Source organism: Spermophilus citellus (genome assembly GCF_964194105.1).
Source record: "Spermophilus citellus genome assembly, chromosome: 5".
Lineage (NCBI taxonomy): Eukaryota > Metazoa > Chordata > Mammalia > Rodentia > Sciuridae > Spermophilus > Spermophilus citellus.
Window position 1 is genome coordinate 92720458 of NC_138186.1, and position 24480 is coordinate 92744937.

The 24480-nt window shown below is 37.4% G+C and overlaps 2 protein-coding genes across 13 annotated transcripts in view; one reads left to right on the forward strand and one right to left on the reverse strand.

The window, feature by feature from the left end:
- Positions 1-16648, reverse strand: part of UBE3D (ubiquitin protein ligase E3D) — a 152195-nt gene extending 135547 nt beyond the window's left edge. For all 4 annotated transcript variants that reach the window (XM_081293634.1, XM_081293636.1, XM_081293633.1 and 1 more), the window contains exons 1-3: positions 16425-16648; positions 9370-9566; positions 6223-6313 (exon numbers count right to left, since the gene is read on the reverse strand). In XM_081293634.1, the coding sequence (XP_081149760.1) occupies positions 6223-6313; positions 9370-9566; positions 16425-16501 (365 nt within the window). In that variant the 5' untranslated portion in view covers positions 16502-16648. The remainder of the gene's footprint in view (positions 1-6222; positions 6314-9369; positions 9567-16424) is intronic.
- Positions 16649-20385: 3737 nt separating this feature from the next.
- Positions 20386-24480, forward strand: part of DOP1A (DOP1 leucine zipper like protein A) — a 120846-nt gene continuing 116751 nt past the window's right edge. For 8 of the 9 annotated variants that reach the window (XR_014022110.1, XR_014022111.1, XR_014022112.1 and 5 more), the window contains exon 1: positions 20386-20507. The gene's annotated coding sequence lies outside the window, so the exon portion shown is untranslated. Of the gene's footprint in view, positions 20508-21729; positions 22004-24480 lie in introns of those variants that run through there. The other variant, XR_014022116.1, reaches the window with a different exon arrangement.

Genomic DNA, 24480 nt, shown 5'->3' on the forward strand with positions numbered 1-24480 from the left:
AGAACTCCGTATTATAGACACATGGGAAGCAGTATAGTATTTTGGGAAGGGAAGTGACAGGTCAGAGTGTGATTTTTGCCAAGAAGAAAGAAGGCAAATAACTTGCCTGTTAAGAGTAAAGGCTTGAATAGGATCCCGGATCTTCTCCATCATTAAAACTCTCTGGGGCTGGGGCTGGGGCTCAGTGATAGAGTGCTCACTTTGCAACTGTGAGGCCCTGGGTTTGATACTCAGCACCACATAAAAATAAATAAATTAATTAAAGGTATTGTGTCCAACTACAACTAAAATAATAATAATAATAATGATGATAATAATAATAATAATAAAAACCTCTCTGTCTCCTGACATTCTTCTTGTAGGGCCAATAAACAGACCTTCAAAAATTCCATATGTGATCAAAGAAATGAAAATGCTTTTATAGAGATTTGGGAGACTCAATGCACATTAACAGAAAGTATGGGATTTCCTTTTTTTTTTTTTAAAGAGAGAGAGAGAGAATTTTTAATATTTATTATTTAGTTTTTGGCAGACACAACATCTTTGTTTGTATGTGGTGCTGAGGATCGAACCCGGGCCGCACGCATGCCAGGCGAGCACGCTACCGCTTGAGCCACATCCCCAGCCCGAAAGTATGGGATTTCAAACTTAACTTGACCCCATATCACATTGAATAAAAGTCATAATGCATCCTTTAACCATCTACATAAGACATTGGGAGCAAGAAAGTGCCTAATTTCCAAGTCATTGCAATGATAAAAGAATCTTTATAACAGAAAGAAATTTTTCTGATGTTTTGAAAAAAAACATAAAACCTTAAAGAACAAAAGGTGTATTTTAATCACAACTCTACTGAAAGTATATCTATCCAAAACCCTGAAAAATGTACTTTGATATGATCTACTTCCCGAGAGAACCTTCAAAATAAAATAGATACCATTTTTTTAAGGTAGTTTAGGTAAAAAAACATCTGGAGCTAAGAAAAAAAGTGAAATGATTTCTTAATTTTTTTCTGAGCTTAAGAGCTTATGATGAACAACATATGTTCATAATAAAATAAAATTTGCTAGTTATTTTAATGCATCGTCATCATAACCTTTTAGAAAATAACTTATGCAATTTTAATAAATTCTACTAATTAATGATGTTTTACTTGATACTTAAGCATATATATATATTATATATATAATGTCCTTTACCTTTAAAATCAATCATTAGTTAGTGATCATAACAATAGTAGTAACAGGGCTTTTATAGATGGATTAAAACCAAGTGAACATTAAGGGTCTTAAGAATAACATCAAGACTGGTTTGTGGCTCAGGGGTAGAGTGCTTGTCTAGCATCTGGGTTCAATTCTCAGCACCACATACAAATAAGTGAATAAAATAAAGGTCCATCAACAACTAAAAATATATATAAAATTTTAAAAAATAACATTAAACATCTAAAACTCAAAATATGACTATTGGAATTTATATAAATTCAGGTGACATTCTCCAACTAGTAGGCCATGAATCCTCTAAAACTAGCTTTACATTTTAACACTATTATTATATAGTATGATTAGATTTTAAAAGTATAGTAATTTTATTCCAAAAGTTTATACAATGTTGCCAATAATCCAGTTTGGGCTCTGCCTTTTTTTTTTAGTGCAGGAGATTGAACCCAGGGGCTTCTGTGCTAAGCATATGCTTTGTCACTAAGCTACACCCCCAGTTCTGCACTTTTTAATTGCTTTGTTTTCATTCACTAAAAAAGTAACTTCACTCACAGAAGTAGTTATTTTCAGGCTACAATTACAGTTGGTGTGCCAAGAGGACCAACCAAGCAGTTTGAAAATCAATCATCTCCTGCTTCCATAAAGCTCATTCTGCTGGTCTCCCAAAGTTTCAATGCCCTCATGAATGTTGGACTGAAACCCAGTGTGCAGGTACAGGTGGAAAGGTTGTACTATTCCAGAGACCCCAGGAGAATACTCCTTTCAAAATGGTCTGACAATCAAAAGGGCTGGGTCTGAAAATCTGTTGTGTTAACTAATGTCATTCAAGTCTGACATGAATTTATTTCTAAAAACCATAACAATTCAAACACAATGACCACTTCATTGTTTCTTAGACTATTCACAAAGTAATTTTATTATTATTGATTGATATTGTGAACTGTTTAGTTTTAACAAGAGAAAAATTAAAAAACTATACAATTAGACAAATTTTATAGAAAAACTTGGCTTATTTATAAATTAGAGAACTGTATTTTTTTTAAAAAGGCATTAGTTTCAAATAACTAAAATAAATTAGCTCAGAGCTTATGACCCTAAATAAAGAAAAAAATGTCATTCATTAGCAGATTTCATGTGCTCATGCATTAAATGTTAAAAGCCATTAATGAATCTTATTTGGTTAAATTGTCCCTATATCTTATTTCCATAATTTGCTTGATATCAAGTTAAAAAAAAAAAGGAACCAATTTTAGCCTTTTACTATCTAAATCATCATGATTCACAGGAAACCAAAGTACAACTTTATGGGGTTCATCAATGAGAAAATGTCATGCCAATAGGACTCTGTCAAGTTTATCTAATCCAACTTCTTCATTTTACAAAGAGACTGCCCAGAAAATTAAAGTGCCTTAATTCTAAGATAAGAAAGCTTGGTACATGCTTTGTTGTATATAAGAACCCACTGAAAGATGTCTCTGTATTTCTGTATTAAATATACAATCTTTGAATAAAAAGTTACCAATGTTTGCCAAAAAAAAAAAAAAAGACTTGGTGGCAGATGTTCACTCTACCCATTACTCCTACTAGAGGAGCACCCACTACAAGTCAGTCAGCAGAGTCCATAGTACCTTCCTGGGAAAGATATTTACAATAATATGATTTTGGTTATAGCACATACAGACTCTTTTGGAGAAACTTTGGCCTTGTTTTTTATTTAAGGACTACAAGAATTGTCCTTATCACTCACATAAAACAAGTAACCAAACCAAAGTGAGAAGACCACCCTGATTGATACCAATGGTCAGCACAAGATCTCTATGCAGAGCTTGGAAGAAGCCTAGCCTTTCGTTGTACAGAGTCACAGGGCATGCTGCCCAAGAGTGAGATGTAAGAAAAGACTTAAGTCACTTACTAAAGATTTCTCTGTGCAGCTCAAGAGGCACATGCAGGCCAGGCTCACAGATGTGGTATGAAAAGGCTTTCAGGTAAGACTTGTTTAAATGAAGTGAGAGTGAAGTCTACTGTTTATCTTCTCAGAGAAAATCAAAAAGGTGATTCATTTCTCTGATGCATATGGACTATATGAATGAGAGTCCTGAAATAAAACTGTTTGAAACACTGAACTAGAGAATTTGCTAGTGTGCTAATAAGCACAAGTCAGAAAAGAGACTAGAAGGAGTCTCTAAAACCAATTGAAAAAAACTTGCCATATACCTATTACAGTGTATGTAATACTCCCTAACTCTCCTGACAAGTTTGGGAAGTGGGTTTTAGCAGGTGCTGAGGTGATACAAACAAGGCCCCCCAGCTCCTAAGTAGTAAGGTTGGAGTTCAAACCCAAGTTCCATTCTCCTGCTCCCCCTCTACCCTTACAGCTTCCCAGCAGATAGGGATAGGGAAAATGTGTGCATTCTTCATTGTTAGCCTCCATGTCCTTCTAGTTCTCAACTCCATGATTATAGACAGGATTGAACAAAACAGAAAATACAGTTCCTGATAGGAAAAGCAGGCACTGTAGGTTAGAATCTTCAAAATCCTCCTCCTTTTCCAGTAAAGCACAAATATTAGCCAATAATGAACAAACCATAGCCACTAAGTGGCACCAGGAAACATTGCTATGCTGAATTTAACTTATTCATTAAAGTTAACTGTAACTTCCAGGTTAACTCCTGATATAGAAGTCAGTGTTTCAGAAATTTCATCTGAGAATTAAGCCAAATTCTGAAATGGACTGAGAGGAGGGCAACATTTGTGGCTGAACAACAATGTAAACCGGGATCTCTTGGACTTTCAGGATAAAGTGGGCCTGTCACCAAGCAAGCACTCTGTGGCAACTTCAACCCTTACGTAATCTGAGCAAATACGTTCCTCTCTCCTCAGTAGATATGAAGCCATCTCATTTCTCACTCAAGATAATCATTCTGAGGATAGTCCATTTATAACCTCTCCTACAGGAGTAACTTTGTGCCTTCTCATCTACCTGGGATGCTGCCAGGAATCAGAAAACAAGCAAGAAAGGCTAGTAGAAGACCAAAATAAACACACCGAGGTTTATTCAATTCAACCTAGCAAAACTATATTAAGAGCACACTATTCACCAGGCACCGTGCCTGATTCCAGGAATGATGATGATGATAAGAATAATTATCACAGTAGCTAACATAATAAATGCTAACAATGTGCCAAACATTGCTATAAACATGATCATTTGATCCTCTCAACAACCCTATGAGGTAAGGCCTATTGTTATCTACATTTTCTCAAAAAGAAATTTAAGGCATGGAGTGATTAAATAACTTGTCCAAGGTCACGCAGTTAATAAATGTCAGATACAACTCATTCTAACTTCTCAGTCTGTACTGCTAGCCATTAGCCTACACTGTACTCTCAACAGTGGCATAAAGGATACAAAAATCAAAAAGATTCTCCCTGCCTGCCCCCAGAGCCTAGAGTTTAACTGTAAAAATGGGCAAATAAACCTTAAATGAACATCTAAAGCAAACCAGGGTTCAGGAAGACTCCAAGTAGTACAGGCCCTGCCAGTTGAATTCTGAAGTACAGGCAGGGGCTAAACAGGGAGTGACAGGGTATGGGTACATTCAGAAGAAGGAGTAGCTTCCATAAGGCCCCAGGGTGAAGAAAAGCATAAAGAAACTATGGGATTGCATGCTGATCTCCAGAACTGTGCACAGAATTTGAGTAAGACACAATGGTGTGTTTTGGGAAGGAGGGTGAAAGAGGGCTGAAGTGAGGTCGAGAGGTAAACACAGGTGAACTCATAAAGGAACTAATGTGGCATGCTGAAGATTTAAGGAATTTATCCTGGAAAAAATAGAGGACCATGGTAGGGTCTGAACAGGGAAGACAGCTGCATTTTAGAATAATCACTCAAGAGTGCAGAAATGGGTCAGAGGAGGGCAAAAGCAGAGGAAGAGTTAGCAGACAAGAAGCTAGCAACAGGTGTCACTAGGTGAGGAGACAGTGGCCCTGACTAAGGCAGAGGGGTGGAGGAAAGTGGACTGAGGTTCCCAAGGAAGTAGCCACTGTAGCTGATGACTACACTGGAAGAAGGAAGACCCCAATGCAATGCCACAGGATTCCTACCTTGAGGACACAGGTAGAGGCTGACATGACTGAGACCAGAGCACTGGAAGAGGAGAGGTTTCAGATATGAAGGATCCATTCACTCATAAGTCTCAAGACACTTGACTCAGGAAACCCATCAAAGAATTCCAAGGTACTTCTTTAAGTATTTTTAAACAGTAAATAGGTTTTCATCTGTCTTTCCAGATCATAAATGATGAGAAGCTGAAAGCTCAGGGGGAAGGATTTGTGCACAGGAAAAAACAAGGCTGATGGGAGGACCTCAGAAGACAAAAATAACAGTAATAATTTTAAAAGTCGACCTGGGAATGCAAAGGAAAAAGCAAAAGAGCCCTTCCCGTCTCAGTAGGGTAATTGCAGCGCATCACAAGGAGAATGGGTTATAAGATTAACCTAATCACTGAGAAAAGGTTAATTTGTGCTTTGTATGCTCTGGTTTAATAAGCAGGGGAAATAGGAAATGGATTTTTAGAAAGGCACAGAAAGAAATCATCGCTCAGATCAAAAGTCCTACTTCACAAGCTTTGTGAGGTGGAAAACTTCACATTGAAACCCTAACTCATCACTGTGAGGGACTAAACAGATGAGATAGATCCCACATCTCTTCAGAAGAGAGGTGCTTCAGGAACCTGTCGCAGCTTCTCTACCAAGACCAATCATCCTGCCTCAGCCAGCATCCTGTGGTTCCCCTTTATCTCCGTGAGAAGAGCCTGCTATTCTGTGATTGCTGGCAAGGTCTGTGGTTGATATTATTCAAAGTGACATTACATTGGCTCTCATTTTAAGAGCATACACTGCTCCCTCGGTAATTAACTTCAAAAATTATAATAGCGAAAGGAAAAAAGAAAAAAAAATATTCCCAGGCACAGAATTAATCAGTATTAATTGCATTCCTTACCTGTCCCTTATTATGACTTCACCGCAGGACTGGCAATAAAATGTGCAACATTCTTGGGCTTGTAAGCTTTGATTAAATATTGAAATCAGTTCTAAAGAAAATCAATGAAATAGCGAGTCTTAGAGATTTGGAACAAATATATTAGCATACTTAAATGGTTTACTAGTCACAATAAATTACCATCAATACACACTGTTTATGATCTACGCAGACATACACATTTAATTAGTATTACCAGATGACTCAACCAGAAGCAAACACTGTGAAGTGTTTTCAAAAACAACAGATTTGCCAAGAGTTTCAGAGCTAGGCATTGCCCTAGATTACCCATATAACACACGGATGAGTTACTGCTCTCATTCTATGAATACCTGCACCAGGGGTGAGTAAAGATGGCCTGCTTCCTTCACCTCTAGCCAACTACCAGATCTTCGCTATGCTCAGTTTTCCTCTGCTGTCCTTTGGTAGTTTGTCATCAGTGTGACTGCTAGCACACAGAGCTCCTAAAATGTATGTTTAATCTGGTTTTAACAAGGTTTATATCCATGCTGGCACATTACCAGGATATACAAACAAAATGAGTCTTGAAACTGGTCTTTCTGGGGCAGGTCCCTGGAAACATTATAGTTTCAAAGAAGAGTCCAATCTTCCAAGACCAAAATTCAATTTCTGATGAAAGCTGTGAGAAAATGTTGAAAGTAATGGGGAAAATGTGTATTTTTCACAATATGAGAAATAGCAGCACAAGGCAGCATGCTCCCTTAGTTTCTGTTATTCCATTTGTAGAAAATAAAATTTTTTTCATTAAAAAAACTAAAATATTTGCCTATAAAAACATAATTGAAGAAATGAGGTCATAGCCATTAGAAGCAAGAAAGTTGAATTTGGTTTGGGTTACTTTGTATATATTTTAAAGACAAAAAAAAATGATGCTAGAAAATTTAAACCTTGGCAATTAAGAACTCTAGTTTAATTTATAAGGGTACACAAATTCCTATAGCACTAAGGTGAAAAAAAGGAGACCTAGGTAAGACATACAAAATGTTCTTTCTAGACCAATAAACAAATTTTCAAGGAAATACTACCCTCTGCTGGCCACTGGGTCAGGTTTAAAAGACAGAACTTTCAAATACAGAGGGATCCTGGGAGAGCAATGCTTCTGGGGCTGAATCCAACACCAGTGGTGTCGAAGATTCCAGGTAGACAGTTCCATTGCTGGGTCACAAACCTACCTATATTATGCTCACAATAGTGTATCAGCATGATGTCTGTTGTGGTTGTCCTGAATAGGGTGTTCTTATGAAAAGCACATTTTTAACAATCCCTGAAACAACCAAATGCTAAAAATTTGAAGTCACTTCCTACAGTACAATCTGATTCAAGTTCATATCATCAAGTATATACCTGATATTTATTTATTCATTCATCAAATATTTATTTCCTACCTATGATCTGGAAAGCACTAAAGCAATTAAGTGCCCAGGAATCTACTTTACCCTTTCATGCACCATGTAACAGGTCTTTGAAACTTTTTCTTTTCAGATAAAATGTTTTATAAGTGTAAAGAAATAGGAAACCAATGTACACAAACAATATGCAAACCAACATATGACAGTCAATTTATTTCATCCTATAATTAATTTCAGTTTTGCTATTTGTATGTTCACAGTTATAGAACATGGGTAGGCAACAACTCAATTCTATTTCCCTGCAGGTCTCTATTCCTCTATCCCTCAAACCACAATCCTAGACAACACTGAGGCTTTCTTGCCTGTCTTTCCCCAGCTCACAGACTCCACACAAAATTTCTGCTATGGTTATTGCTGCTAATGGAGAAGGTAATGACATCAAAGATATAAACTCCCACATCTTCTTCCTGGAAACCAGTACTACCTTGACCCGGTGTTAAGTATACTCAGGGTGTCTGTTAGTCTAGTTTTCCACCTCATTTTCCTTTCCATGATTATTTCAACTGTCATTCTCAGTGTTTATCCTAAGCCACTTCAGCTCCATGACATCTTGCTTCACTGCCCCTTGTTCTTAAAACCAACTCTTACCATCAAATTTATTATTTGCTAAGCCAGAACTTTAGCAAAAGTTACTCTTAGGCAAAAAAGGAGTGAAACTTACTCTACTGTTTCCCCTTTTCACATCATTTTAATCCTCCAAAGCATACTACTTAGACTTTAAGAAATGTAATAAACCAATTTTTTTCAATAAATAATGAGAACTTACAAAACTTACTTTTCTACGTCCTTACTGAATCAAAATGTAATTTGAATTTTGTATACAGTTACAAAATACTGTGTTTGTAACAGTCACAGTGACAATCAAAATTAAATTATGCATCACATTCAACTTTAGGAACTTTTCACGTGCTGCTCAATTTGGAACAGTCTCTATATGGATGGGATAATTTTCATCATTCAGTTCTCTGGTCAAACATCACCTACTCAAAGTGGCCTTCCCTGACTTCCTACCCTCTGCTAACCCTAAGTCATCCCCCATCCCATTATTTGCTTTACTTTACCTATAATGTTTTTCTCACTATGCAATAAATTATTTGTTCAGTATCTATTCTCTCCCATTAGCATTTAAATTCCATGAGAGTAGAGACCTTCCCTAGCTTGTTCATTACCGTGTCCTCAGCACTTAGAGCAACCCATTGCACAGAGTATGAGGTAAGCTGTATGTTGAATGAATTTCCATACAATGCTTTAAGATCAACCAGGTCTTGTACAATTACCATCTGATTTCATTTTCATATTTTCATATCCCACTGTGAGCCAGGAAATTTTAGTTAAAGGAGAAAAAAAAAAAAGAAAAAAAAAACAAGGATTCTAGGGGAAAACTCTGTACCTTCCATTTGATTTTGCTGTGAACCTAACAGTGCTCTAAAAAACAAAGTCTACTTTTATAAAGCAAAACACTAAAAAGAAATAAATAAAGCCCAGAAAGTTTAAGTGACAAGTTCAACTGCACACAGCTAGTAAATAGCAGTGCTATTTACACCCCAGATCTTCTCTCTCCTAGCCCTTCCAGGAACTGATAAGGAGTCTTCACCTGGGAAAAGTTCAACTTAAATAATAAATATCTTCGTTTACTTGCAAAAATGTAAATGAAGAACGGAAGTGGTAACCGACTCACTTGTGCTGAATTCTGTATGTGCCTGCAGCCGAAGGTGCAGTCCATCTCCAGTGACATACTGCAGTCCACGGCAAGAAGAAGGTACAAGCCTGACCTCTGCTGGGAGTCGAACCTCTGTGCAGCCTGTGGGGGTTTTCATCTGGAGCAAGGATGGCATTATGGAAACATCCATGGGCATAACTCCTTCTTTTGGCTCCCTGATAATTAAAAATAAAACAAATTATTTCCCTTTGATGAAAACCATACAATAAAAGAAACAAAAATGGCTAAACATCTCTCTATTCCTTTTCACTAGAGACCCTAAAACCATTGCCTCAGAAAAAAAGCAGCAAACAGATCCTAAAGGAAACCAAGCTACACTAGAGTCTGATCAGGTCAGAGAGTACCCTTCACTGCCACAGCAAGGTCAAAGTCTCCAAACACATTTCTTATCCTTATGAAGACCAGCCTTAAAATCACCTTGTACCTTAACTGATATTACAGAATTTTGATAAGGAGAACAGGATTAAGTGAAACAATAGATACAAAACAAAAACTTTCTGTCCAATTTTAAGAATACTAAGAATGAATGGAAAAAAAAAAGTGACACATGAATCCCAGGTATGAGAGGACTAATTTAATTTACGATAAAGACTAATTACTATACTCAGTATCGGCAACAAAAATAAAATGCAGTCCCTGTCCAACAGGAATGAAAAACATAGAAGAGGAGAGGACATACACAGAAGTAATTGCAATAACGAAGAAAGTAATAACGAAGAAAGTAATAACGAAGTAATAACGAAGTAATAACGAAGAAAGCGATGATGGCATATACGGAAATGACCTCCTCCCATAAAGCTGAACTATGCTCCGCATTGTAACAGAGGTGCAGAGAACCATGGTTACTTTTAAATTTATTTATTTTTTGGTCCTGGGGATTGAACACAGAGCCTGGCTCATGCTAAGCACCTCCTCTGCCACTGAGCTACATCCTCAACCTCCCATGGCTTCTTCTTAAATGCAGAAGGCAAGCTATCCACCTAATGTCTCATTCCATCTGTTTGAGAGTTACCTAAGAACAGAGGGCAGACCATGTGTTCAGGGGTGAATCTTGGTTAGGCTTCTTCATTTGTCTTACAAAGTCTTAAGGTTACTCAATGGCTAGTACCTTTTCAATGTATATGGATCTTGCACTTCATTGGGAAAACAGAATATCAAGAATCTGAGGTTTGTTTTGTTTTGTTTACAAGTAAGACAGTCTCAAACTCTTGAGTTAAAAGTTTAATTTAAAAAAAATTATACTTAAGAAATAATGATTCTCAGAGGCAAGGATCAGAAAACTGTCTATAAACAGTCAAACAGTAACTATCTTAGGCTTTGTGGGTCATATATGGTCTGTGTTACATATTCTGTATATATATTTTTAAACAATTCAAAGCCTATTCTTAGCTCACAGCTTTTACCTAATCAGGATATAGGTTAGATATAACCCAAAGGCCACAGTTGCTAGCCACTACTCTAAAGATACACTGTGTCATTTTTGCTACCTCAGTGATTTCCAAACTGGATGAAGTTGTTGGCATTTACAGGTGCCTCCAGGGAGACCACTGGGTGCATAAGTTCACTAATCACCACTCCATCTCTGGCTTGCCACTTTTCTTCCCCTTTCTGAAAATTCAATTACATGAAACTGAGCAAGGTAGGTATCAATGCAAGGATAAGGGAAGCACAGTAGTCTGGCATAGATGTGAGAAGCCAAGCATGGTGAGAAGAGAATACACTAGGAGAAACATTAGGTGTGGAAGTTGAACCCTAAGACAGATAAGGAAGATATCTAGGCTGGAGATGGAAGGGGAGCACAGCATGGGGTTTCAGAGCCTGCTTGGCTCAGGCTGTTATAAAGAAATACAGTCCTGCCTCACTATCCATGGGAATTGATTCCAGAACCACCAACAAATACAAAAATCCTCTGATGCTTTATTCCCTTTTATAAAATGATGTAGTATCTGCATATGACCTGCACATATCCTCCCATATATTTTAAATCATCTCTAGAATAAAGTATCCAATACAAAGCAAATGTTATGTAAATAGTTGTTTTACTGTATTGTAGAGGTAACAATGATGAAAAAAAAGCCTTTATATGTCAGTACAGTTGCAATTGTTTTATGAATCATTTTTGATCTGAGGGTGCTGAACTCAGATCTGGAGGGCTGACTGTACCTTGGACTGAGAGAGCTAGATAAGATAACTCTGGTGTCTCTTCCTCTTCTTATAAGGACATTAAAATTATCACAGAGCTCCACCCTCATGACCTCATTGGAAACCTAATTACTTCACAAACCCCACCTCCAACACCATCACTTTGAATAATGAGTGCTTTAACATACGAATTTTGTGATTTTGGGAGGACACAGCATTCAGTCTAAAAGAGGGCCCAAGAGGTATTTACAACGAATGGGGAAAGGGAAAGCAGCAAAGAATGCCAGGAGAAGACTAGTTACACAGGGGGACCCGCCAGGGAAATAAATACCATGAGATAATAAGGGCAAGTATTCTTAATGTGGGAAATTAGAGATACAAAGAGAAAAAGAAATAAAACTAGAACGGATCCTATAGTTGTGGAATACAGTTGGAAATATCTGTGTGAAGCCATGTTTTTTGATGTATGCAGAATAATATAAACATAAATTTATGTATGTATATCCATACATAAACATTACATTGATAAGTTGTATGGGAGTTCTTATTTACCTCTAAGAAATCCATATGCAGCAAAATGAAAATAAACCCCTATCTCTCACCATGCACAAAACTCAACTCAAAGTGGATTAAGGACCTAGGAATTAGTCCAGAGACCCTGTGTCTAATAGAGGAAAAAGTAGGCCCAAATCTTCATCACGTCAGCTTAGGCCCCAACCTCCTTAACAAGACTCCTAAAGCGCAAGAAATAAAATCAAGAATTAATAAATAGGATGGACTCAAACTAAAAAGCTTCTTCTCAGCAAAAGAAACAATCAATAAGGTAAAGAGAGAGCCTACATTTAGGGAGCAAATCTTTGCCACTTGCACATCAGTTAGAGCACTAATCTCCAGGATAAAGAACTCAAAAAACTTAACACCAAAAACAACAACAACAACAACAAAAACAACCTAATCAATAAATGTGCTAAGGAGCTAAACAGATACTTCTCAAAAGAAGATATACATTCAATCAACAAATATATGAAAAAATATTCAACACCTCTAGTAATTAGAGAAATGCAAATCAAAACTACTCTAAGATTTGATCTCACTCCAGTCAGAATGGCAGTTATCAAGAATACAAGCAACAATAAGTGTTGGTGAGGATGTGGGGGAAAAGGTTCACTCATACATTACTGGTGGGATTACAAATTGTTGCAGCCTATTTGGAAAGCAGTATGGAGATTCCTTAGAAAACTTGTAACAAAACCACCATTTGATGCAGCTGTTTCACTCCTTGATCTATACCCAAAGGACTTAAAATCAACATACTCTAGTAAAGCAGCCACATTAATGTAAATAGCAGCTCAATTCGCAATAGCTAAACTGTGGAAGCAATCTAGATGCCTTTCAATAGATGAATGGATAAGGAAACTATGGTGTATATACACAGTGGAATATTACTCAGCATTAAAAGAGAATAAAATTATGACATTTTCAGGTAAATGGATAGAATTGGAGAATATTACGGTAAGCAAAGTAAGCCAATCCCAAAAAACCAAAGGCCAAATGTTCTCTCTTATAAGAGGATACTGATCCATAATGGGGGGACATGGGAAAAATGAAGGATCTTTGATAGGGCAAAGGGGAGGGGGCAGGAAAGATGGAATGTGATGGACATCATTACCCTAGGTACATGTATGACTGTACACATGGTGCGACGCTACATCGTGTACAACCAGAGAAGTGAAAAATTGTGCTGTAGTTGTGTACAAATGAATCAAAATGCATTCTGCTGTCATATATACCTAATTAAAATAAATAAATTAATTTTTAAAAAGATTAGGAATAATAATATACTCAATCATATCAATATTTACATTAGCAATAAATATTCAGGGAATTCTAATTAAAATGCAGAGATTGTCAAAATGGATTTGAAAAAAACACCCAGCTGTTTTCAAAAACAGTTGAAAAAATTAAAAAATATATATATGTATATATAAATACAGGTTAAAAGTAAAAAGGTAGTCAGGCATGGTGGCACACACCTATAATCCCATCAGCTCAGGAGGCTGAGACAGAAGGATTGCAAGTTTGATGCCAGCCTCAGCAACCCTAAGAAACTTAGTGAGGCCCTGTCTCAAAATAAAAAATAAAAAGGGCTAAGGATGTGGCTCAGTGTTTAATCCTTGGTACAAAAAAAAAAAAAAAAGGAAAAGGGTATGAAAAGACATACTCTGCAAATAGTATAGTAAATTAATTTCTGATAAAGATACTAAATTATTTCAATGAGAGAAATAATGGTCTCCTTGACTAATGGTGATATAACACCATTCCATTCTATAGAAGATATATTCATTTAGAAGAAAATAAACACCCCTATCCAACTCACTGCAAATAAAAAAAATGAATCCATCATCCATAGATCAAAACACAAAAGGTAAAACTATAAAACTTCTAAAAAGTAGGCCAGACATAGTGGCGCACCAGTCTATAGTCTCAGCTACTTGGGAAGCTAAGGCAAGAGGATCATTTGGGCCTAGAATTCAAGGGCAGCCTGGGCAACACAGTGTAACCACATCTCTAATAATAGCAATTAAAAAAAAAAAAAAAAAAAAAAAAAAAAAAAAACTTAAGAAAAAACTCTCTACAAACTTTTTTTTTATTACAAAATACTAGTGAAGCCAGACACAGTGGTGTACACATATAATCCCAGCAACTCAGGAGGCTGAAGCAGGAGGATCACACCTTCAAAGGGCAGCCTCAACAACTTAATGAGATCCTATCCCAAAATAAAAAAATAAAAAAGGACTGTAGCTCAGAGGCAAAACACCCCTGGGTTCAATGCCCAGTACCAAAAACCCAAAAATGTTATATAAAAAAGTGATAAACTAAACTTCATTAAAATTAATTTTTCTGTTTATTAAAAGATACCAAGTTAGCCTTGAGCCATTCCCTGAAGTTGGGCACATTCAGCTCTAGTTTACTTGAATGTTACTTTCACTTTCACTTTCAATAAATTTACCTTTTGTTTAAAAAAAGAAAAAAAAAATACCACATGTTGAGCATGCCTAATTCAAACATTCAAAATCAACTAAAATGAAAAAGTTTCAGACATTAGACAATTCCAAACTGAGAATTTCAGATCAGAGACACTCAACAAGTAAAGTACATGTAATTATGCAAGAAAACTAGAGGATATTTATAAAAGAAAATGTTTGAATTGCCAAAAAGCATATGAAAAGGAGCTCAATGTTATTAGTCATCTGAGAAATGCAAATTAAAACCATGAGATGCTACTTTATACCCACTAGAATGGTTCAAACCAAAAAGACTGATGATACTAAATGCAGGCAAGAATTTGAAGAAAATTGAAGCTCCCCTCTGGTGAGTGTGTAAACTGGTATAATCACTTTGGAGAACTGTTCAGAAGTCTCTCACAAAGAAGTGCACACATCTATCATATGACTCAGCAATTTCACTATAAGGTATTGACTCATGGAAAATGAAAATATATGGGGCTGGGGATGTGGCTCATGCACGCGGCGCTGGGTTCGATGCTCGGCACCACATAAAAATAAAATAAAGATGTTGTGTCCACTGAAAACTAAAAAATAAATATTAAAAAAATTCTCTCTGTCTCTCTCACTCTCTCTTAAAAAAAAAAAAAAGAAAATATATGTCCATCTAAAGTCGAAAACAATGTTATGGCAACAGTACTCAACTTGGAAACAAGCAAAACTTCCAGCAATAGAATGTATAAATGATTTGTGGACCATTCATTTGATGGAAAACTACTCAGCAAGAATAAAGATCTTTCTTGCAGTGCTAGGGACTGAACTCAGGCCTCCAGCATGCTAGCCAAGTACTCTACTGAGCTACACTCCAGCCAGAACTCATGATTTTTGAAAGAAAGAAGGGAAAAAATCCAGAAGTACTAATACCCCCATTTTAAAATTGAAGAAAGTCAGATTAATTTAACCTATCTTCAAGGAAGCTAGGATTTGAAGTCAGTTATCATCCCAAATCCAAAACCTCCACACCAGATCTTGGCAGATTTAAAGAAAAGATGAAAAGTTGAGCATCTATCTAGCTGTGGCACTGTATAATAAAAAATTTCAGGATCTTAACTTCTCACTTATTCTATTTGAAAGAGCTGTCAAAAGGAAGTAGGCGACAGGGCCACAAACCATTAAAATTGCTGACAATAAGAGAACTTTTTTTCCAAGAAATTCTTGTCAATATAGTGAATAATAAAAGTTTGCAGACTTCTCATTGGAACTTGGAATACGAATAAAAGATAATGAGCTCCAATAAGAAGTCTGCAATCCCTTTTAGGCATTCACTGAACATGGGTTTATTGATTGTGTCCCTCAGTTCCTCTGTATTGAGCAGTTTGGGGAGAGAAAACAAACAACCTCCAAATCCCCAAATCGAGGTTATTTACAAAACAGGAAGCCCAACATTGGAATTGATCTTTACACGGATGATCCTGAATAAAGATAGTCAGGTATTTTTTTATGGTTTTATTGGAAACGCCTGATACTGCCAATGGTGTTTTTCGTCACTCTTCCTCAAACTTCAACATGCATTTGAATCCAGGGAATATTGTTAGAAGTCTAAGTTTTGCTTCAGCAGATCTGGTGTGGCGCTGAAACCCCAAACTTCTAAAATGCTCCCAAAAGATGTGCCGGCTGTCAGTCGCGGGGAGGGAGTGGTGCTTCGCTCTGAGTAATCATGACGCACAAACAGCTAGAAACAGGAAACTCAAAATCCGTGGTTCTGAGGGAGGCGGAGAATGCCGCTGGACCCGGCGGCAGGAGCGCGAGCTGGGCTCTGCCTAACCGGGTCTTACCCCAGGATCAGCACTCCCAGCCCGGCCTTACCCCACGATCAGCAGCGCGCTCTGCAGCCGTCTCCGCACCTCCATGAACACACGCGTCTCCACCGCACTGGCTCCCATCGCCAGCACCCGGTCCGCCCTGGATTGAGCCGGGGGTTCTCACGAACCCGGGCCACGAGGGACAGGAGCAGTTGCACGTGCAGCTGAAATAGAGGAGGCGACAACAGCGGCAGCTCCAGCACCAGATCGCACGGCTGGTGCCCTCTGTCAGCCCACAGCGCCGCCTGCCGGGCGGAGAGTGCGCCGCCTTAAGGTCGCGGGGCCCCACCCCCCGGAGCACATTCTCAAAACCCGCTGAGAAAACTGATGGCCAGAGCCAGGTTACACTTCCTAAAAGGACCACCTACCTGGTTAGCCTCCCTGTAAAAGGATTATAAAAATCGACGGTGGTGGGGCACACTCTAGCTAGTTTGCGTAGGCATGAGATAATGGACGGAAGTGATCAGGTGGGCACTGTCCCTAGGAGGGGAGAATCAGAAATAGGGTCTTTTGTTAGCCTCTGAGACAACAAAAATGTGAAAGATCAACTTGGCATTGCTTCTCAGTTTAAACAGGATAGCTTCAAGATTGAAATAGTTTCAAAATGTAAGGAAGTTTTCTGCTACCTAATAAAAGACTGTGATTCAAGTCTAGTATTTTAAATTAAAGGATCAATCATTCATATAACCTGGAATAATTCCAGATAACACATTTCTACTATTTTACAAAAGTAAAGACTAACTCAGAGAAATCAGAATTTCATTACAAGATAATTTTTGAAAGTTTGCTAAAGGATCTACTATAATATACATACTTATAATGCAGAAATGTAAAAATATAAGATCACAGTAGAATTACAAAAGGACTTCTTTAAAAACAAAGAACACTTATTTTAAAAGAAAAAAATGATGGTTTGTATAAAAAATTCTGTTTATTGATGCTTAATTTTATCATTTCAAAGTCATAATTACTACACACCAAACTTGAAGCATATCAATTAAAAAAAAATCCTTAAAATCTATAAAGATACTGGATTAAGATAATTTTTCTAAAATCAGTTTTTGGAGTTTTAAACTTTATGGTATTTGCTGCACAAATTCTTGTTCCGTAAGAATAATTTGAAATCATGCATGGAACTTGGTAAAAATAAATTAACTTGGTAAAATTTAGTAAAAAAAAATAAACTTTTCTATTCGTTTTCAACTATTTCATCTATTTAATGGATGATGATCACTTGATATACTATTCCATCATTAACCCCCAAGGCTGTCATAAATACTGACATATCAAAATAGATAACATTCTTAAAACAGCATATTTTTTAGAACAGCATGTTCTTAACAATTAATGTTTTATTAGTTTAAAAGAGTGTTGTATTCAACAAATAGTGCTGGGAAAATTGGATATCCATATGCAATAAAATGAAATTAAACCCCTATCTCTCACCATTCACAAAACTCAACTCAAAGTGGATCAAGACTAGGAATTAAACCAAAGACTCTGGGGCTGGGGATGTGGCTCAAGCGGTAGCGCGCTCGCCTCGCATGCGTGCGGCCCGGGTTCGATCCTCAGCACCACATACCAACAAAGATGTTGTGTCCGCCGAGAACTAAAAAATAGATATTAAAAAAAAATTCTCTCTCTCTCTCCTCTCTCACTCTCTCTTAAAAAAAAAAAATAAAAAATAAAAAAAATAAAACAGAGACTCTGGGCCTGATAGAAGAAAACTAGGCCCAAATGTCCATCATGTGAGATTAGGCCCTGACTTCCTTAACAAGACTCCTATAGCACAAGAATTAATATCAAGAATCAATAAATGGGATGGATTCAAACTAAAAAGCTTCTTCCCAGCCAAAGAAACAATCAGTGAGGTGAATAGACTACAATTTGGGAACAAATTTGTTTTTAAATATTTTGTTTTAGTTATAGTTGGATACAATACCTTTATTTTATTTTTATGTGGTGTTGAGGATCAAACCCAGGGCCTTACCCATGCTAGGGGAGCGCTCTACCGCTGAGCCATAACTCCAGCTCCAGGAACAAAATTTTAACATATGCACATGAGATAGAGCACTAATCTCTATATATATAAAGAACACAAAAATCTTAACACCAAACCCACAAATAACCCAATCAATAAATGGGCCAAGGAACTGAACACTTTTCAAAAGAAGATATACATTCGATCAACAAATGTATGAAAAAATGTTCAACATCTCTAGCAAGTTAGAGAAATGCAAATCAAAATTACTCTAAGATTTCATCTCACTCCAGTCAGAATGGCAGCTATTAATAATACAAACAACAATAAGTGTTGGCGAGGATGTAGGGGAAAAGGCACATTCATACATTATTGGTGGGAATGCAAATTGGTGCAGCCAATATGGAAAACAGTATGGAGATCCCTTGGAAAACTGGGAATGAAACTGAAGCCAGATTTAAAGTTAGGTAGTCAGTGTAGTTAGGTAAATCGGGTCTAATATCCAGTAAGATCCAAAATGGAGGCCATGTTTAGAATGAATTCTGGGAAAAGTTGAACAACTCTTGGAATGTTAATGAAGTCCGGGAAAAGTCCAAGGTCCAGAGCCCATCCCAAAGAAGTGTTAATAAACAGCCCCCAGCAAACTTGAAGATGCTGACTCAGAAGTCCTTCCTGACCAGATTACTTCTTTGGCTCACCTGGGCCCCACCCTTGGGCCTTCCCACCTACATTCCATCACTGAAAGAACTATAAAAAGGGGAAACAACCGCACTTCCACGGATTCCATCTCTTGGGTCCCCTTCTTCCCCCGGGAGAAGTCTTTTCTGCTGTCCTTTAATAAACTTCTAGTTTCCACTCTGACCTTGCCTCAGTGTGCTTCTCTGGTGTTATTCTTCAATACTGGGGAAGCAAGGACTCTTCACCAGTCAACAGGGGTAACAAAACCACCAGTTGACCCAGCTATCCTACTCCTTGGTCTATACCCAAAGGATTTAAAAGCAGCATACTATAGGGACACAGCCACATCAATGTTTATAGCAGCACAATTCACAATAGCTAAACTATGGAACCAACCTAGAGGCCCTTCAATAGATAAATGGATAAAGAAACTGTGGTACATGTACACAATGCAATATTATTCAGCATTAAAAGAGAATAAAATCATGGTATTTGCAGGTAAATGGATGGAATTGGAGAATATAATGCTAAGTGAAGTTTGCCAATCCCAAAAAACCAAATGCCCAATGTTTTCTCTGATTTAAGGGTGGGGAGGGCATGGGAAGACTAGATGAACTAAAGATAGGGCAAAGGAAGGGGAGGGATAGGGAAGGGGCATGGGGGTAGGAAAGATGGTGGAATGAGATAGACATCATTACACTAAAACATGTATGAAGACACGAATGGTGCTACGTATGTACAACGAGAAATATGAAAAATTTTGCTCTGTATGTGTAATATGAGTTATAATGCAATTTGCTGTCATATATAACAAATTAAAATTTAAAAAGAGATCGTTATATTTTATTTAAAGAGTCACACATTTGTAAAAACCTTCTTTTGTTCTCTCCCCTATAGTGTAGGCGAAACGGTGAAATCCGCCTTGACATAATTTGACATGATCGAAAGGGCTTTATACTCGGTACCCAATGACATCAATATTTGTCTCCTAACTTCACACTGGCCGTCTTGGGACCTTAAATTATTCATAAAAAATATTCATAACTCTTTAAATTATTAAAGAACAAAAATTGTACATCTACTTAAATAATTATTTAAATAATAATTAAAATCTGTTTTCGATTTCTATAAGCCCCTCAAATTCTCCATCAAATTGGGACTTTTCCAGGCGAGTCAAAAAATGCCTGCTAACCCCCTTTCCTGACCGCTTCTCATTAATATACACTGGAGGGCGCTGTAGCACCAACTAGCGTCAGCTGGCACGCAGTGATCGGGGGCGGGATCGAGGGCCGTCAACGTCGACGCCGGCGTGGGCGCGCGCAGTGCACACTGGGAGCTGTCACTAGGCCCTTCGGCTCTGGGCCTTCGTGTGGCTGTCGCGGTTGCCAGGAGAGCGGCGCCGGCGGGGAGCGGCTGAGCCCACGGCAGGTAACAGCGTCCCCGCCCCCAGCGCGGTCGCGAGGCTGGCTAGCTGCCTGTCCCGAGCAGCCTCCTCGGCCCAGCTCGTTCTGGAGCCACAGGGATGCCCCGCGGTGTCTGCCTGCTGTGGCGTCGGGGGTGTAGCCGCGGTCCCGCTTGGAGCCGCGACGCCGCCAGCCGCCCTCTGGTTTCCGGGGATTCGGGAGCTGCGCAGGGACCCAAGGGCCAGGGCCAGATGGAGGCGCGAGAGTGGCCCAGGGCAGGGGTGACTAGAGGCGGGGCCGGGGCGTCGGGTGACCTGATCCAAGCCTTGGCGCTGGGGTCAAGCAGTGCGCAAGGCTGGGGAAGAGGTCCCCACCTGTGCTGTAAAGGCGCGCGGAGTAGCCTCTTTGTTGGTGGAGTCGAGGCATCGTGTCGTCTGCTTGGTCTGGTGGGTTCTTTTTGAGTAGGGAGGGCGAATGTCAGTTATGGTCAATGGTCCCAAGTAAGGGGTTAGAAAGGAGTACAGAAGTTTATTAAGAGGAAGCCGGAATAGTCATACGGAAGTTGTTAACAATTATTCACCTTTGATTTCCAAAGTCTTTTGAAATTGCAACATAACAATAGTTACTTGTTCCTTTTCCTCCATTCTTCTACCCTGAGGGGGCCCGAATGGCTCACAAGTGTTCTCTCTCTCTCTCTCTCTCTCTCTCTCTCACACACACACACACACTCTCTCTTAAGCTAAGTGAGTAGTGTTTTGATTAATCTTACATTATCTTAGAGTTCTATGGAGTTAAAGATAAAGATTGAAAAAGCTTGATTTAGAGACTGTAGTTAAAACAATGAGAAACATTTTGGTTTACCACAAAATATAGAAAACATAGGCCTTGAACTACTGAGGAAAGAAATTTGTTTTGATGTTGTTGGCTTTTGATAATGCAGACATAAATTCTTATATTTTAATTTTATTTGTAAATATTAATATAGCCTTCTATGAATAACATGTCAGCATTTTATGTACTAAGTCACTGCTTCATGGCCAACACAAAAGTTTTGTCAAATACAACCACAGGTAGTCCAAGTGCCTTATTTTAGTGATTGCTTTCAGACAAGCCTAATCACTCCTCAGAATTGCTAAACATTAATTAATCCCCAGGCAGACTTCATTATTAGGGACCCAATTTTTAAAGATATTTTTAAAGTTTTTTTATTTGTTGATGGACCTTTATTTTGTTTTATGTGGTGCTGAGAATCAAACCCAGTGCCTCACACATTCTAGGCAAGCACTCTTCCACTGAGCTCTAATCCCAACCCAGGGACCCAATCTTTTGAAGAAAGAATTAAAAACACCTTGGTTAATATACAAATCGGAAAATGTGATGATAAAATATAAGATGTAAATTTAATGCTATCAATTAAGATTGACTATGCAGTCAAAGGAGTCCCATTTTGTAGTTGAAGTGGAAAGATCTCTGGTCTGAAGATGAAGAGATGAGCTTAAAGTTCATTATACTGTCAACCAGGTGTGATTTCCCTAGGCCTTAGTTTTTGTGGGTTTGTGGGTTGGTTTTGTTTCTTGTTTTTTTTTTTTTTTTTTTTTTTTTTTTTTTTTTTAAGGTGAGGGTGGGAAGTGCTAGGACTGAGCCCAGGAATTCATGCTTTTTATCACTATAATCCATTGTAGACATTCTTTTTTTTTTTCTTTGTGTGACTGTGTGTGTGTGTGTGTGTGTGTGTGTGTGTATGTGTTTTGCATGTGCTAGGAATCAAATCCATGGCCATGCACATGCTAGGCCTCAGTTTTTGATATTAAAGGGAATTTGGAAAGACCAGGATTTTCCAAACTGATGTTTCCCCTGAACAGGATACAAAGCAATTACTAGGCTTCTTTCTCCTGAAGAATTTTCCATGACAAATGATTTGGGAACTTACTGGATTAAATTTAATTTTGATTTGCTTATAAAGGCAGACTCGTAAAAACTTTTACTGCTATACTTACATGTATATAATCTCCAGGAGAAGGTTATCATAGCATTTCCTAAATTTACCTTGGCAGAAAGCCTGTTTTCTCATGACTGACATGTTAACATCTCTTAAAATATAATTACATAGAAAACCAATTTGAAAATCATTATACTTGAACTGAATCCACTATCAATTGTAAAATTCCATGCATTATGCCTTTTTGTTGTCAATTTAAGCTTTGTAGAGCATAAAGATCTAGTTGCAACTCATTGCTATAACAAAATCATTATATTTTCCTTGGTAAAATATTAAATATGCACACATGTCTCTTGTGAGTCTTAATGCTTTATTTTATGGCAAAAGAGTATCTTCTTTTTTGGTCTATCGATGCTTTTCTTTAACTGTAGTTCATTTTTTGAATTTGATTTTTATAGTTTTATTGATTTTATTCAGATTGGCATTTTAAGGTGCCAACAAGTAGACTTTTTGATAATGACAATAGTGACATTACTTTTATCATGATGATTTCTCTTTCTGGCTATGAATTCTTAAAACTTAGTATTTAATACCTACATAATTTCAAGAGTTTAGGCCATCAAAGAAAGCAAAGGTTAAAACAAATTGTGAGTCAGTTATTCCTTCCTTCCTTCCTTCCTTTTTTTTTTTTTTTTTTTTTTTTGTGGTGCTGGGGATTGAACCCACGGCTTTGTGCATGTGAGGCAAGCACTCTGCCTTCTGAGCTATATCCCTAGCCCCATGAGTCAGTTATTTCTAAATTGCATATAAACAGTATACAAGTGTTGAATAAAATCTTAAATTATTTTTCTAAACTATATTAGGTATCATTAGTTTATGACCCATGTAGATACTCTGTCTATTCTTTGTTAACTTTATTATGGGTTAGTACTATCAATGTATAGATTTGTTTGAGGGGAGGGATGGGAATAACATTTAATTTTAATAGATAAATCTTAAATCCAGTAAGTTCTCTCCTTGAAATAAAACTAATATGTAGAACTATAAGACTAATATTTTTCTATTGTAAAGCTAATTGCTAATAGCTTTAATTGAGAATTGTTATATGAAAATAAATGCTTTTGATTCAAAGTTGTGATTTCCCTTTTCTCTTTATTGCTTTTATCTCCTCCTTCCCAAGCTTCCTAAGCCTGAAACCTCAGTAACATTTCATTGTTTATATCAAAGATAGTATCGAATTTATTGAGAATAAACTTACATACAATAGTATGCACCCATTTTATGGTACATTTCAATCTATGAGCATGTAGCCACCACCAGAACCAGGATTTGGAATGTGCCAACAATCATGCCTATACTGTTATATTTTGCTTTCTTAAAATTCTTACCATATCTAAATTATAGCTGTCTTTCAAGTCCTAGCTAAAAATGCCACCTTTTCTGTGGATATATTAATTACCTTATTTTGAAATAATTTCCTCCTCTTCTGACTTTCTTATATATATTTTAAGTATTCTTCTCTGTCCTTCACAATAGCTAAACCAATGACATACATTTAGAAAGCACTTGTTATCCAAAAGAATAATTATTTCTGAAGCTTAAGTCATTGTTATATCATCTTCCAGATTTTAACCATATTTGCATACTTCCTATATACCATTTCCTTACATCAATGTGATTATGAAAATTATCTTTAAAAGAAACTTGAAATAACTATGAATTAAAAGCAGGTAGCATTTGCCATAAACAGAAGGTTAGATACATTGGTAAAAATAATGAAAACAAAACATTGTTAGTTTCTAGCTAGAAACTATTGCTCTCTAAAGGCTCTAAGCCTGAGACTCTGTTCATTGTTTAAAAGGGAGTCTAGCCAGAATTTCAATGGTGTTGATAATATCCTAGCACCAAACTTGCGACTTTCTTCTTAATTCAGTTAGAGGAATTGAACAAGAATGAAGAGGGAGTAACTTTCTCACTTGAGTATCACTTAGCATAGTCCTCTTATTCCATGGAATCATCTTCCATCTTTTTGGTGGCCCAAAGTTTGAGATAATGAGGT